General features: G+C 44.6%; 1 protein-coding gene across 3 annotated transcripts in view; it reads left to right on the forward strand.

Annotated features, from left to right (window-relative positions):
- The window catches only part of GRIA1 (glutamate ionotropic receptor AMPA type subunit 1), a 342,504-nt gene extending 328,460 nt beyond the window's left edge, over positions 1 to 14,044 (forward strand). For all 3 annotated transcript variants that reach the window (XM_061151788.1, XM_061151787.1, XM_061151789.1), the window contains 2 exons: positions 3,143 to 3,277; positions 12,097 to 14,044. In XM_061151788.1, the coding sequence (XP_061007771.1) occupies positions 3,143 to 3,277; positions 12,097 to 12,297 (336 nt within the window). In that variant the 3' untranslated portion in view covers positions 12,298 to 14,044. The remainder of the gene's footprint in view (positions 1 to 3,142; positions 3,278 to 12,096) is intronic.
- Positions 14,045 to 16,869: the final 2,825 nt, after the last annotated feature.

Raw genomic sequence — 16,869 nt, forward strand, 5'->3', positions numbered from 1 at the left:
AGAGGCATGAGAAAGTCCCCTCTTACATGGAGACAGAGGAATCACAGGAAGTTTTGTTTCTGCCGCAGGATACCCCATCATATTCCAACAGAGGGAGTCAAAGAGAGTTGGGAATGGCAACTTGATGGAAAATTATGGCTTGGGTCTCCTCAAAAGAACTAGATTTGGTGCTATCAAAAAGTCAGTGGCGCGCCTAAGGGAAATTAGAAACCTTGCCTAAATGTAAACTCAACTATGTGAGCCAAGAAGACACCAACACCCACCAGACCTTCATTATACACCCTATCACACTGTGCCAAATTTAGATGGTAATGCTTCATCTAAGTTTTCTTTCTGATACTGCTGGTGACTCAGGTGCTCCCTTGATTCCAGAGGTCTTCCCAGGATTGTGTCGACGTAAAAAAGGATCCATAGCAGTGTGTCCTGCGAGAGGTGGCAGTGCCCATTCCATCTGACTGCCCTCTTGGTTTGGTTTGTATGGCATATGTCCCCTCACCAACATACACTGCCATCCCCATGGACCAGAGACCTCCTTCAGAAGTGAAGGATGCTCTCTACCTCCAGATATAAAGACTCAGCCACTGGACCTTCCTCCTTCTGCAGATACACAGAATATGCCTCCTATCCCCACTTCCATATGAAGATCTGACCCTACTTCCTTCAATGATATATCACAAATGGACACTGCACCTTCTATAGTCAGGGAGGAAGATGGCTGCTTATGACTTTTTTGAAGATAGTAACAAAAAAAGGTGCCCACCACTCCCTTATCCTTGAAGATAATCTACAACCAAAGTGAACTTGAAAAGACTATAAAGAAGGAAACAAAAACAGCCTTGGAAACCAGGAGGCAAGATGTACTTCAGCTACTGAAAGGCTGATCAGCTGATGAAGTCAATAGGACTCAGTCTTTTCCTCCTAGCCTTCTTGTCTACCACCTCCCCCCAGGCCAGTTCCCCATCCACTCCATCTGAGCTTCACTGTCAACCACTCTCTTCCAAGATGTGAGCTGATAATACAGTAATGTGCCTCCCCACCACACCCCAGGCCAGCCCACACAGGAGAGTTTTATAGGAACTTCTATAAATCATAAGTCCTCCAAAAACTCTAAAGACTTACTTCCCAGGGGAACTACAGAACTCACAAACACCAAACGGGGAGACATTTTGAGCATTCTGAAAAATCAAGCCAAGTGAGAATTTACTTGTTCAGCCAACTCTTGAACCAAGCACCAAACTCATTTTTGCATATTTCCCTTGTCAGGCCACGATACCAGAACAGGAGAAATTCTACCCCTCTCAATAATCATTTCCACCACTTCCAAAGCCAGGCTACACCTTGCCAAGTGTAACCCATATTCAAGAACCATCTGCTTTAGCAATACAGGAAGCCACCAGAGAAATATGCTTTAGATAATCCAACAGCTCTGCCAGCCAAGGCGGCTTCTAGGGAGAGAAGGGAGGCTGCTATTTGCCAGCTGTGGTCCCCAAGCTCAGCCGAGCTGAATTCTGTACAATGCACCAAGTAGAACTGGGGCAGAGGCCACTGACTTGGTCAATTGCTGACCCCTTTCCACATACCCAGATTCAGAGCAGTCCCTAGGGCATGACAGCTCACCTTTTGCAACATCCCCACCTGAAAAAGAACACACAGAGAGATATAAAAGCTTTATCCTACCTCGTGCCACCAACCAACCACGGCTGTGCGCCAGTGCCAGCGGAGGCGTGCATTTCATTTTAATTCGATGAGAAATCTGAACCTGAGCAAACAATATCAACCAAGATGTTCAAGCCGTCATGGCATCTGGGGATGAGTACGCTTCCAAGATCTAAAGATGTTTTCTTGCCTAAGTCAAGAATTTAATTGATCCCCCTCTCCCCAAGTCAGCTTCCCTGGTGGCTCAAATGGTACAGAATCTGCTGCAATGCAGGAGTCCCGGGTTGAATCCCTAGGTTGGGAAGATCCCCAGGAGAAGGGAATGGCACCCCACTCCAGTATTCTTGCCTGGAGAATCCCATGGACAAAGGAGCCTGGTGGGCTACAGTCCATGGGGTTGCAAGAGCTGGACATGACTGAGCTACTAACACAGTCAATCTCCCCAAGTCATTACCTTCCCCCATAACCAGAAGTTCTGTTTGGTTGTTTTCACCACCTGGGAGGATGCTGTCCCTCAGTCCCCAACTCGTGAATCTCATTGGAAGTGACAGAACTCAGGGATGGTCTCATAAACTGAAGTCGTTTCTCAGGCTCCATGAAATGAGTTCTGTCCACTTCCTACTGGACATGGACGCTTGTCCCCAGGACCCTAGGAATTAAGCACCCTGCTCCCTGATCCTGCCCATTCAGAAGTAGTGCAAGATCTTTTAGCCCAGGCAACAGAGATTTCTAAATTCAGCTATCTGAATCTGCCTACGGTGTTTTTCAGCAAGCACCTCCATGAGAAAAATGACTCCAATTAAGCATAATTATTAGGGTTTAATGGAGCCATTTTTCTACCTCAGTGCCTTTTTTCTATTCCAAGCCCCCCAGTTTTCTTTTTCCCTTCACTGGGACTCAGCACAGTAAGTTAAAGATATACATTGGTTGATCTTTATTATACATACAATAACTGTCTTATTAAATTGAAATCAAATGCACATCTAGGAGAAAGTTCACTTTAAGTACCAACTCGCAGAAAAATGCTCACAGGCATAAACAATAAGCAAGGCCAGTGTGTTGCTGAGCAACTGAGGGGGTGGGGGGCAGGAATTCAGATGAAAAGGAAGGGACACAGTTTCCTGAAAGAATGGGGTAAGCTCAGGGGTACAGATCTTGGTGGAAACTGTCCTGACTTCTTGTGGCATCCCCCACCCTAAAGCAGGCACTGGGGAGGATGGGAAATCTAATTATCAACTAAATATAATCAGGGATGCTCAGAGAATTGTCACACACACACATACATGCATACACACAGGCACACATTGTTTTCCTGGGGAATGCTGAAAACTCTGTCAATATATACAAAGCCTTTCCAACTATTATGAATGTTAAAGAGGGTGATGGGGTTGAGTGTATGTGTGTTAAAATGCTGCTGCTTGGTTAGTCTCTAGCCCCCTTGCTCACTGGACTCTCCCCCCTCCCCTCTCCCTCCTCCTCTTCCTAGGACAAGACGAGTGCTCTCAGCCTCAGCAATGTGGCGGGCGTGTTCTACATCCTGATCGGAGGACTTGGACTCGCCATGCTGGTTGCCTTAATTGAGTTCTGCTACAAATCGCGTAGCGAATCCAAGCGGATGAAGGTGGCATCGTCTTCCCAGGCCTTTTTCCTAACCTGTTCTGTGATACAGCTGGGTTTCCTGGGAGTCCCTTTTGCTAGAAAGGGTGGGAAATGATGGGAGGTGGAGGTCAGTCCTAGGCAGGGGCTGATAGAGAGTTAGGTTATGAGGAAGGCGGCAGGGAAAGAGGCAGCGGTGAGAGAGGAAGGAAGATGTGGGCATGTGTCAGGATAAATACAAGGCCTGAGAAAACAAATGCATCAGCCAGTGATGGGTGGTGAGATGAAAAGTTAGGGGTTGAGTGAACACTCAAGGCAGTGTGAGGCAAGAGTGACTGCCTCACGGTCACTCTTGGTAGTGACTCTCTGGTGTCATGTTAACTGAAGTGTAGCTCCAAAACAGCAGAGGGGGCATCTTCCCTCTGCAAGGTGGATGATTTTGCCATGCTGGGTGAGGTAGGTCTATTCTTGGCCATCACACTGTAAGATGGACTTTGGCAGAGAGGATCATGCCCAGAGAATGGTAAGCACATTAACTGATGACCCCAAACCACATCAAATATAGTGAAGGCAGGTAACTCAAAAAGAGAAGAAATATGGAAGTTATGAGAGCTGCCTGTAAAAACATGAAGAATTCTTGGGAGTGAAAGAAAACAGATCAGTTGTGTGGAGTCCCAAAGTATACAACAAGAACTAATGACTAAAAGTTATGGAGAACAGATGTGAACACAGTAAGTGAGATCTACTTTTCTTTCAGAGCTATCCCAAAATGGGATGGATTTGTGCCAGTAACACACAGCCCATCACTAGAGGCATACCTGTAGAGGATGAATAATTCCTGATAAATGTATAGATTCAAAGTATCCAATGGGAGTCTGGACTAAATGGCCATCAAGGTCCCTCACTTGTCATCATTTAGCTTCAATAAGAAAATATTTGGGGAAGAAAATGTTATTCATGTGAGCAACACCAAGCAAGACATCATGAGGAGGCAGAGAGAACTAAGACACTATCTGTAACTTTCAGCAGTTTTAACAAAGAAAAATCTACTCAGGGACCGAAACTATGGCATAGATAGGAAGACCTATAGGGATATATAGGAGGGAGAAAATAGAGAAGGCTTCCGGGAAGAACCAGAAATTAAAAGGAAGGACAAGTGTAATTCAAACCAACAGAAGTGGCAAGAAGCACAGTCATTCTGAGCAATGTACCCTAGGCTGTTACTTCGACTTGCGTAGACTAACAGGACTCATTGATAGAATTTTCTCTCCCAGAATGTGCCCTAAGAAGTCCTTTTTTCAACATGCAATCACTCCCAGACTCAGCATACCCACTGTTGGACCATAGCCATAGCCTTCTACCAACCCTCTTCCTGCCTTAGGCACCCACCCTACATATACCTCCAGGTCCCTCCTGGAGAAGACATGGCTGGACATTTGCTTCCCCTGTTTGGAAACTGTGTACTCAGTTCTGTACACAGGGAGTGGGAGTCGAGAGCCGAGGGCCTTCTGTCCTGGCATTCAACATTTCCACATCATAGTTCTAGCCTACTTTCCCCTCCCCAGGCAATCTGCTCTCCTTACATGCTCCATACTCCAGCCACCCACCTCATGCCTTCCATTTGCACCCACCCATGTGTCTTGATGCAAGCCAATCCCTCTCTGTCTTCCTTCCCATAATTAGTTGCTCAGTTGCATCCAGCTCTTTGAGACCCCATGCACTATAGCCTTCCAGGCTCCTCTGTCCAGGCAAGAATACTAGAGTGGGAAGACATTCTCTTCTCCAGGGGATCTTCCCAACTCAGCGATTGAACCCAGGTCTCCTGCATTGCAGGCAGATTCTTTACCATCTGAGTCACTAGGGAAACCCCAAAGTCAACTTCCCAAGATATATAGCATGGAGTAATTAAGGGATGGTAGTGTAATGGTACTTGGTCAGGGACCTAGGAACACCTCCATCCCACCCTTGACCAGTTCATCCAAGTTCAGGTCATCTCAGAAAGGACAAATCACAGCAAAAGTACGGACCTCAGATTCTAAACCCAGTGTAGACCTCCAAGGAGCTTGGCTGGACACAACAAGGTCTCCTGGAACCTGAAGGGCTGTCTTTACCTACCCCATTCAAAGCATAAGCCTAAAAACTCTTATCTTACCCATCAAAAGTGCGGAAAGGTTACCCCAGAGGGAGTAAGCGGAACAGAAGAAGACCTAGGTTAGCACAACCTTTCTGTCAGTCAGTCAGTTCAGTCACTCAGTCGTGTCTGACTCTTTGCGACCCCATGAATTGCAGCACGCCAGGCCTCCCTGTCCATCACCAACTCCCGGAGTTTACTCAAACCCATGTCCATCGAGTCGGTGATGCCATCCAGCCATCTCATCCTCTGTTGTCCCCTTCTCCTCCTGCCCCCAATCTTTCCCAGCATCAGGGTCTTTTCCAATGAGTCAACTCTTCGCATCAGATGGCCAAAGTATTAGAGTTTCAGCTTCAACATCAGTTTTTCCAATGAACACTCAGGGCTGATCTCCTTTAGGATGTACTAGTTGGATCTCCTTGCAGTCCAAGGGACTCTCAAGAGTCTTCTCCAACACCACAGTTCAAAAGCATCAATTCTTCGACACTCAGCTTTCTTCACAGTCCAACTCTCACATCCATACACGACTACTGGAAAAACCATAGCCTTGACTAGATGGACCTTTTTTGGCAAAGTAATGCCTTTGCTTTTAAATATGCTATCTAGGTTGGTCATAACTTTCCTTCCAAGGAGTAAGCGTCTTTTAATTTCATGGCTGCAATCATGATCTGCAGTGATTTGGGAGCCCAAAAAAATAAAGTCTGACACTGTTTCTACTGTTTCCCCATCTATTTCCCATGAAGTGATGGGACCAGATGCCATGATCTTAGTTTTTTGAATGCTGAGCTTTAAGCCAACTTTTTCACTCTCCTCCATCCACAACCCCCCAAAACCTTCCCCATGGGCCATAACCAAAACCAGGGTCCCAGGATTGGCCTGGTGCTCACTGAGGGAACTCCCCTCAAACATAGTGCAGCAAGGCTCTGGAGACTGAATGTCTGAGCACAAATATTACCTGCTCTGCACATTAACTGAATCATCCTGAACAAGTTTCAATAGCTCTCCGATCCTCCTTTTCATAAAATGGGGCTAGTGGTAGCATTGGGTTAGCCAAAAAGTTCATCTGGGTTTTTTGGTAACATCATAAGGAAAACCTCAACAAACCTTTGGCCAACCCAATATACACCTTACAAAAATTGTTGTGGATTATATGAAAAAGTGGGTATAAAGGCTCTGCAAAATTCCTGGGCCATAGTAAGCCCTAAGTAAATAATAATTACTAGAATTATATTATTATAAAGAATTATATTATTAACTAGAATTATATTATTAGTGGCCAGCTACAGCCTCCTTAAGACTTTCATCTCATAGCCCCTACTAACATGTCCTAGGGTTTTTTAAGCCATAGAGATTGTGAGTTTCCTAAGGTAAGAAGCTGTATCTGATTTCTCTTTGGACATCCCACACACATAGGGTAAGCGTTAGTTAGATTAATGTGGGATTGTATCCGGAGAAAATCTCCTGGAGGACAAGGTGAGGCAATGGAAGGAGCTGCTCTCAGATGAAGCAAATACAACCATCAAAACCACCCAGCCAGGAAGCACACACATCACCTGATGTCCTTTTGGCTCCATCATGAGATCTGATGAAACCAGACATGCCCAAGCAGGACTGGGCTTCCAGCCCTTCCTATGGGATGACCATATCCTACTAATCATGGTCAGTGCCAGGTGGCAGTACCAGGGTGGCTAACAACAAAGATCACCTTAAACCTGTATAATATTGACCTTCACCACTGAAGCCACAACATGCAAGTAAAGACAAGAATCCTTAAGAAAGTCAACTGAGTCATACCATAACTTCTGGGAGACATTCTCCCCCTTCCCTTTCTAAGGAAGATATCAAATTTCTCAGGAGCCAACATTAGGCTCTCTTAGAATCATTAAGGCAAGCTGTTCCATCACAATCTTCTATAGTTAATTCCACTGGTTGGCATAACTTCTTCCCAACACATTGAGACTCCTAATAGAATTTTTAATCTTCTACCTGCAGAAAAGATGCCTTTATGGGCCTTAAGTGTCAACCCAGTCCTTAATTTTCAGAGCTCCATCAACCCCTCTCTTATCCAAAGGAGATAAGTGAACACATTCTGCTTGCCTCTCAGACTTTGCTGCTTTGTAGTTCTCTCTATCATTCTGTACTTTGCCTGCTCCAAAGGCAGATTAACTCTTTTCAAAAGTTCAGCCTCCACCTTCACACAGAGGACTGCACTGACAGTATCCAAGGCCTTTGGCAAGAACCTTCCTTCTTGTTTCCTCCCTTAACTACAGTACGTGGCCAACCCTTGAGACTTTGAGCCCCTAAACCTAGTTCACAATCAGCCTCCTATTTCTCAACAGTGGTTATGGAGCCCTTCCCCACCCTGCATGAAAAACAGAGGAAAGAGAAGAGGGTGCAGGAAAGGGAAAGAAGGAAAGGAGAAAGAAAGAAGAAAGGGAGGGGAAAAAGGAAAAATACCTTGTTAGTAACTTCTCTGTTCAAAGTGCTTAATATACATTTTCATTAACCCTGTGCTTGCAGTTCTACAGATGAAGAAATAGGGGGTCAGAGAAGTTAAGTAGTTTTTCCAACAAACTCAGAGCTGGTGGAACAGGAATGAGATCTCCAACGTGGCTTCTGCAAAGCCTGGGTTCTTGGTACCAGCCAAGTCACTTCTCATCAATTTCTTTCTCCACCCCAACCACAGGGCAACAGATAATTTTTATCACCTACTAGGTCCCATCAAAACCCCACCCACAGAGCACAGACAAATAAGAGGCAGTCCTTATCCTTAGGTTTGTCTGATCTAGTTGTTTAGGCCATCCGTGGGACGTGATCCTTGGCTTGCGCATTACTGAGACCCTCTCCCCTTTGATGTTATGTGAGCAGGACACAGAGCAAGTGTCACAGGGACAGAGGGAAGGCACCCTGCAGGCGGTCCTTCTACAAAGACGTATGCAGCACCACTGCCTGCTAGGCATCACTCAGCCCTCAGGATCCAGTCAGGAGCAAGCCAGTTTCTGCTCTCAGGAAACTGAGAGTTTAATTGACAGAAAATAAGCAAATGTGTAATATACGTTCAATGAGTGTTTGAAGAAAAATGCCCACAGCAGTCAAGTCCTGATCAGGGGATGGGGTCAGGGGCAGGACAAGAGGCTTCCCTGAAACAGTGATGGTGAACAGACTTGAAGCAGAGAAGGAGTTAACCAGGGGATGATGGTTGTCACCAAAGGAGGCTCAAGTATCACAGACCCAAAGACCAAAACTCTTGCCCAGACATAAGAGGAAGGCCAGGGAGACTGGGCACAGGAAGACTGATGAGAAAGGAGAGCAAGGAAGAGCTGGGCACTCAGAGAGGGACTTCAGGCAACACCAACATTTCAGCTTAATTGAAACTGTCACACAGTAAAAAAAAAATTTCAAATCCAAGACATACTCCAAATTGAATAAACTCTCAGACACCCTGTACCTCTCCTCTGCTTGGGAAAACAGACAGAAACCTGAGCCCTTAACTGATATTAAGGCTAACCAGGGTCTTTATTATCTACCGCATTGTTCCCCCGCAAAAGAATAATTCCTAGCCTCTCCCACCCCCAGGAGAGTGCTGACTTTTCATAATTGTAGTAGCTGTGCTGACATGGGCTGTGTTGAAACCACGGCCATCAAGGCTTTGCGTGTTTCCCTGGAATTAATGAGCAGCTGAGGTACATGGTCAGGCATGGGTACGGCAGGGGAGGGGGGTGCGTCCTCCACAGCAGGTAGTCCCTCTGATTCGAAGGCATCACTGAGGGCTGAGCCTTTACTAGGGTGTTCTATGATGTGCAGAGGCTGGGCAGACTTTTCTTAGAAAAGCAAGTAGCTGAAAAGTTAGGGTGTCATCACTGTTAGATAAATGAGTTTCTGAAGCAGCAACTCTGGGACTTTGAGGCTAGACTTTTCACTCACCCTTTTCTCCCCGAGTATCTGTTTCAGAAAGAACTACTTATAAGGATGAACTTGAAGAACGGCTGGCATGTCAAGGATGGACAGGGGAGAACCACAGTTCCCAGAGGCAAGGGGAGAGATGACATCAGCTTACAATGTGTTACACTACCAGGGGGAGAAGGCTTCACAGGCAGGGGGTCATCCACTTTGACCCTAGGTCACAGATAACTGTAACTTGAAGCGAGTCAGTGACAAGTCCTCAGTTGCTCTATAAAGTCAAACCAACTAAGAGCAGTATGTTTTCACCTTATTTGCATATCAGAATAACCTGGGGGCGGGGGGCGGGGGAGGGGGGTTGAAACTCTAGATGTCCACGCCACACACCACACCTATTAAGTCAGCATCCCTGAAGCAGGTCTCAGACATCAGTGTTTCTTCCTCTGAAACCCCTACAACCTGCAGCCAAGTTTGAGAACTAGTGAAATGGTCATTTTTAGCAGTGCTTTCCACTCCCGTTTTGACTCTATTCATCCCTTCTCCTCAGATTAGAAAGGAAACCACTAAGCAGGTAACCCCCACCACCAACAGGAGAATGGAGTCACTGACCTCAGAGAACTCCTCAGCTTTCATTAAAAACCAATCCTGAATGACTTGAACTTGAAGAGTTCTAGCTACATGCCTGGCTCAGTTACCTTAGACTCATAGGCACCAATACTGATTATGCCACTAGACTTCTCCTTTAAAATAAATAAGTCAAGTACCACTGACTTCTATGGGATATTATGGAAATATGTACAGACCTTTTGAGAAAGAAAGCCCAGGGTGATCTGTGTGAACTTTAAACTTTTTGTTTTAATTAAAGGAGTGTGGCAGAGATAACTCATAGAAGATAGACATCCCAAGCTAATTCATAGAAGGTTCCACACTGCCCCCACACACAAATAAAAAGTTCTTGTCAACAATTTAAAAGTGAGAACAAGTCACCATGAATTTCTCATGTTTTCTTTTTACATTTCTTTTTACATTTCCCCCATAGAGCAGCACAGAGGTGTTGATGTGACCTTGACTTAGAAGAGTGCTCTCCAGGTCGCACTTCCTCGTCAGTGCAGGCAGAACGTAAATATACTATGTCCAGGAGTTTGAAGAGAAGACAGAACCTGTGTGGGTGGAGCATCATATGGGGCAGATCTGTCTGAATCATGGAATTTTTTAAAAGGAAAACTATTTTAAAACACTGTCAGAATTACCAGTAATAAGAGGATCCTCCCAAAGCATAGTGTAGCAGAAAGAATAACAACTGGGTCAAAACTGCCCTGTTTATGTCCATGAGGCCACACGAGGTTGACTTACTTCTCTGATCACTTGAATCATGTCAATATGCAAAGGGGGAAGTCATCAACTTTTTAAGACTGGCCCTATGTGTTTGGCTTTTCTTAGACACATTCAAAGATATCTACTGGGCCTCTAACAACATGCTGGGCTCGCTGGCAGGCAGCTAAGGATTGAGAAGACACAGCCCTTGTCCTTCTACAGACAGTTAGCTCTCTTAAAGAAGACAGAAGTTACATACCTGAAGCAGAATCATTGCAAGCAAGTGTATAATGTATGAGAACTGGTGAGGATGGGGGGCAGGACATGCTGGGGCAGTCTAAGACAACTTCAAAGAGGTAGGAACAAATTGAGTCTTGAAGGATGGATAGATGGCCTTACAGAAAGAAACCTCTAAACTCATAGACAAATTTTTGTGTTGATTTTCACCAAGAAACTAAGCCCTACCTCAAAATTTCTATGGGTATCTTTTAACGAGAAGTTGGAGGTGACAGGAAAAGGGTTTGGATTTCTGGTCATGAAATTTCATTCTCCAAAGGAACTCAGAAAAGAACACTTCCTCTTGTCTAATAGGATATGATTATAATCACAGATTCTTGTCTTGATCATTTTGTCTAACTCATCTCATCCTGGGGTGATCATTGGAGCTCTTTTAACATTCTTTAGAATTTCAACATTCTAGAAATCACAGTCTTTCACAAATCAGTAGCACCAATCTGATGTGTCAGGGTAGAAGTACAGGTTATATGCGCTAATGGGAAGTGGATGACAGATAATGATCTTTGGAATTCGTTTTCATTTTCTTTAGCACAGGCTTCTTTCCCATTATAGTATGCATACCGTATTAGTCAAACAAGTCCCTATGTTCTCTTAACACACACTGCTAGAGGTAGGATGACATTTTTTTCCAGAAGTAATCATAAGTAGTTTTAAAGTTTCACCCAACAATGATATACCATCAATTTTGTGTAACATTTCAACTCATTTTTTCATGCAGTATAGAAAGAACCATTCTCTCTAATACACTTTGACAAACATGGCGATTTCAAAGGTCTAGAGAAATAGCTATGCACAAAGTCACATAGCAAGTTGATGTCAGAATCAGGACTAAAACCCAAGTTTCCTAAACCCCATTTCCAGAGCGTTTCTACTTGGTCATGTTGCTACATTTATTATCATCAATACTACCATGGAACCATTGTACTTTTAGAAATCACAGAAGGTGAAGGATCTTAGAGATCACCCAATTCAGCACATCTCGTTAAACTTAGAGAACATGAGCTCCAGAGAGGGAATCAGACTAGTCCACAGCCAGGTAACAGTTCTGTGAGTTCACGGGAAGTCAGGATTAGCATTACAGATTAGGAAACAAGCTGGGTAGGGAGGAGAGTTGGAGTGACATTTTAAGCCCAGTGTTGACTCATTCTCCTTGCCTGTCATTGCCAAGGACCTGGGGAAGAACCCCCGGTCCTCCTGAAAAGGGTTTCTGTTTGATCCCACAGCAATCCATCAACGAAGCCATACGGACATCGACGCTCCCTCGAAACAGCGGGGCAGGAGCCAGCGGTGGCGGGAGTGGAGAGAACGGCCGGGTGGTCAGCCATGACTTCCCCAAGTCCATGCAGTCGATCCCCTGCATGAGCCACAGTTCAGGGATGCCCTTGGGTGCCACCGGATTATAACTGCAGCAGATGGAGACCCCCTCGGGGAATATGCCCAGGCTCGGCCAGTTCCATCCCATACCCCTCAGTGCCAAAAACAACAAAACGAAAAACAACCGCCACCCACCACCAGGACCACGAGGAGGAGGAGTCAACAGATTTTCCTGAAGAATCAAGAAACCATTTTGCGGCCCCTTCTCCTTTTTTGATGTTCTTTTGCCCTTTTCCGTTGGCTAAGCGAGGATGATAAATAACACTGTATGGCAATAAGGGGAGAATAACCCTGTCATGTAGAGCCTGTGTCACTGGAGCACTAATGAGGAAACTGTACTGTTTTCTTTTAATTCAGTTGTTCATGTGTCTTAGTGTGTGCACTATTTTTTTTTCTTACTAATATCCATGGTTTGCAGGTTCTGTTAGATCCCTTCCTTTTCCTTCTTACTCCCAACTCCCTGCCCATCCCACTTTAGTTTTCAGATTGGAGATTCAAGATTTGTTCCACCTGACAAGCAAGCAAAAGGAAAACAGCAATCTTCAAATGAATTCATCATGGGAGCTCTCCAAATCCCCTCCACACCTCGGCCCCAAGCCATGGATGGAGACCGACATTGCTGGAGGAGTGGGTTGCCTCTCCACAAAGGGCACTGCCCAGGCACTGACTTAGTAAAAAACACGTGTGAAGCAACTCAGACCCTGGGTGGCAAAGAAGCTGTAAAGGCAGACATGCAGTCAGAAGAAGACTCATGAAGTTATTGCTGGAGACGCAGATAAAGCTTCCTTGAATGTGTAACAGCCATCTCACAGGCCCTAGGTGGAACAGTATGCTTTGTCACAGAATCATGCTCAGCCCTGAGGAGTATGTCCTTCCGCTATCCTCAAGCCCAGTGGCATTCTGGTGGCTGAAGGGCAACTGACCTCCTAAACCAAGTCGAGCCTTGGGAATAGCTGACATCCAGAAAACTCTCATCCCTGATTCTCACTTTTCATTTGATAGTCCTCTGCAGCAACCCCATTGTAGAGTAGACTCTTTCTCCTTGGAGCCTCTGATGTGGGGGAAATGTTATACAAGCTAAATGCAAAAAAAAAAAAAAAAGAAGAAGAAACAAAAAAAAGCTGATGGAAGAACTTTGGAAGAGGAAGCTTCATCCAAGCCCACAAGCAATAGAACTTTCTATAGTGTGCCCTGTCCTAAGACTGAGAGACCAAGTGTGAAGTTTAGGGTTTTAGTGACGTGGAGAACTTGAGTTTTTATGTCCATGTATGAGTGTTATTTTACCAGGTGGTCAGATGAACTGTCATCTTTAGAAAGTGAAATGCCCAAGGCTGAATGATTTGAAGGACAGGGAGATGGATTAGGTTGATAACAACACTGGGAGACTTTAAGATCCCTGATCCCCACTTGTAACTTGAAGAGGCCAATCTTCCCCTGGTTAAGACAGAATGAGAATGTTGTGATCCAATGACCAGAATCATTGGATTGTGCCCACAATGTGAAACTAAAACAAGATTGGAGAAGTGACAGGGTTCATGGAGAGAAGCCTAGGCTGACTACAACTTTGGTTGGGATCTTGGCACATGGCTTTCTTGGAGATCCCAGCTCTCATTCCTGGTGCAGTCAGCTTCCTTCTCTCCAGCACCTCTCTGCTAGGTGCATGATTCATCACCTAGAGTGTGCCATGTGTCATCAGCCTTTACTGAAAACCATATTCTGGCTTTTTCCCTCACCCCCCAACTTCTATCCATTCTTCTCTGCTAGGGATTATCATTAGCAATGGACAAACTAAAGGTTTTGGAGCCTACCTCCAAGTAGATGCAGCATGACTGGCTTCATATGTGGATTCTCTCCATGGACCCCCACCATCTGTATGTCTCTTCCATCCTCCTTTCATCAGCCATAGCAAAGAACCATCCCCAAATCAAACTCTTTGCCCTCTCAACTCAAGTGTCGTTCAGTCTCTCATATATCCATGTGGGCATGGTATGTGAAGCAGAACCCCCGAGAAGGATTGTCACTTTTTGCTACTGCCCAGCTGGTGTCCTACCCATCCATTGCCCTCCCACCAGATTTTCCCTAACCCTTAGCCTACCACTGCAGAATCTGATACGACCCACCCTTATGGAGTCTGCATTTCAGAGGAGTTCGAAATAACCCTCTACAATCAACATGCTTCAAAAATATTTTGCCTTTGGCCTGGTAAGATGCCTCTTCAGCCACTGAGTTCACCAGTAACATGATCTGATAGTAACAGATCAGCTATGCTAGAAATGAGTGTGTATGCTATGTGGGGGTCCAAGACTCCAGCAGATGTTTTTCATTGACAGAGGGGTGACGGGAAAAACAAAAGTAAGAAAAAAGTTAACTTGTATTATGTATTTTTACTACACTTTTCTTAAAAATAGAGCAATGGGAAAACTGAAGGAGACTGACATTTTTCTCAACAGGAATCCATACTAAACAGTTCTGGCTTTCATTAAATTTTGCTCTTTGGTACCTGGGCCTTTTATTTAACATCTCTATTTGTTTTAACTCTCTTGGCAGATGTGTGAAAGGATTTTTGCTTGATCAAACACTAAATATTTTTCTTGGTTCCTGTTTTTCTTTCAAATAGACAGGTTTTTTTTTTTTCTTTTGGTATTTGCATAAAATGAAAATATCACCAAGAATTAAATCACTGTGGATCCATTATCTACTTTTCATATTTGTCCATTCCATGTTTGTGCCATTTCTGAAGCCAGAGCACTAAACTATGTTATTTCCTTATTGTTAAGCCTAAGTTCAGTGCATTTTCAATGGTGACCAATACTCCTGACTCATGAACAGTTCTTCAAACAAAGTCATTGCAGATGAACTAGATCACTGTGGTTTATTCACCCAAATGAGACAATAACAACAAAAAGACAGAATGGTATCGGTTTTCAAGGGTTATGGTTCCAATTGCGTAAGGAGCAGGGTTTAACTTGCAGTAGTCACAGCACCTCTAGGGAACTGGAAGGTTCACACGGAATGTCTTCTAGACATTCCCCCAGCTGGAGTCCAGATATACCTATGATGTGCAGAGTCACAACCAAAACCAAATCTAGATCAGGCTTATAAAGAGACAACTGTGGTCCTTAGGGCACATGACCCCTCTTCTTGCCTGAAAGCTATTCTTTCACTCAAGCAAGATGGACTCTGTAAAGGACCTGACATTTTTTGACATGTAAATACCAATGATTAAGAACAGCTTCAAGTGTTTTCTTTCCTAGGGAACTTTGCACATTAGAAGGGGTCAGAGGTCTAAAATAACAGTGGCATTTCAAGCAGTGACTACCATCGTTTAAAAGGGATGGTGGAAGGGAAAGAACTTAGCAGACTTGTATGAGGTTTCAGTCACTGTTCAGACCCACTCGCAGTCACCTCCAGCATCTAGGGTGCTCCTGAATGAGGAAGCCCTTAGCACTAGCTGCCACAAGGAGAAAACTGGTCTGTCACTTTCCCATCAAATAGTTGGGATAGTGATCATAATGACTATAAGAGCACAGGTTACTATGCTCTGAGTACTCACTATGTTAAGCACACTTCGTATCTTCTAAAGCATGACAGTGGCCCATAAGAAATGAGGAATCCCAGACTTAAAAGAGACATCACAACCTTCTCACAGTCTTGTAAGTGACAGAGCCAAGATTCTGCCAGGAACCCAAAGACTTTACATTGCCCATCTCATTGTTAACCAGCTTATAATATGAACAGGAAAATCAGGGGTGAACAGAAAAATCTCAGGCAAATAGTCCTCTGCCTTCCTCTAATACCAAAGTAACTGAAAATGGAATGGTGCAAGGTACACAGGCCACAGCTTTCGGAGAGTCAGTCTATCCTCTTGGGGCATGAGAGATCACTAATCCAGACAGGATTAGCCCAAAAGGAAAAGAGGAGAAAGAGTCACTTTGGGCCCTTTTAAAATATCAATATTCAGGCTAAAGAGTAGCAAGCAGGCTGAAAAGGGGACTGGAAAGCAGGCTCCCCTGCAGAATAGCTGGTTCAGCCTGGAGAAAGATCCTCATGGCTGTCCAGAGGAAGTGGAGCTCACTTTTGAGGGGACAAGACCAGGATCAGTTGTGGGACTAAAGAAGGAGTTCATAATGGTCCAAGTACCCCCATGGTAGAATGAGACAGCCCCTGGAGGTGATGCCACTGATGTGAAAGTTGAAATATATATCCTCTAATGTTCCTTACTTTATCTTTGCATCTCTGCAGCCCTGTTCAGGTTATCTGCTAAGTAACACTCTGATAATATGTTAAGAGGAGGTCAACAAGGCCCTACAAAAATGAGCATAAATATCACTAAAATCGGGTCCAAAATCAACTTATCCTCCTAAGAGACAAGATGGCAAGTTCCTTCCTCACCAAATGCTAATGTTCCCTCTAGGAAAAAATATCTATGGAGGTCCATTCCTATCCTGTTGCTGCTACAACTGTTGAGTTATTCAGTCATGTCTGACTCTTTTGCAACCCCATGGACTGTAGCCTGGCCAGGTTCCTCTGTTCATGGTATTTCCTAGGCAAGAATACTGGAGCAGGCTGCCATTTCCTCCTCCAGAGGATCTTCCTGACCC

The sequence above is a fragment of the Dama dama genome, chromosome 9, assembly GCF_033118175.1.
Source record: "Dama dama isolate Ldn47 chromosome 9, ASM3311817v1, whole genome shotgun sequence".
NCBI classification, from domain to species: Eukaryota; Metazoa; Chordata; class Mammalia; order Artiodactyla; family Cervidae; genus Dama; species Dama dama.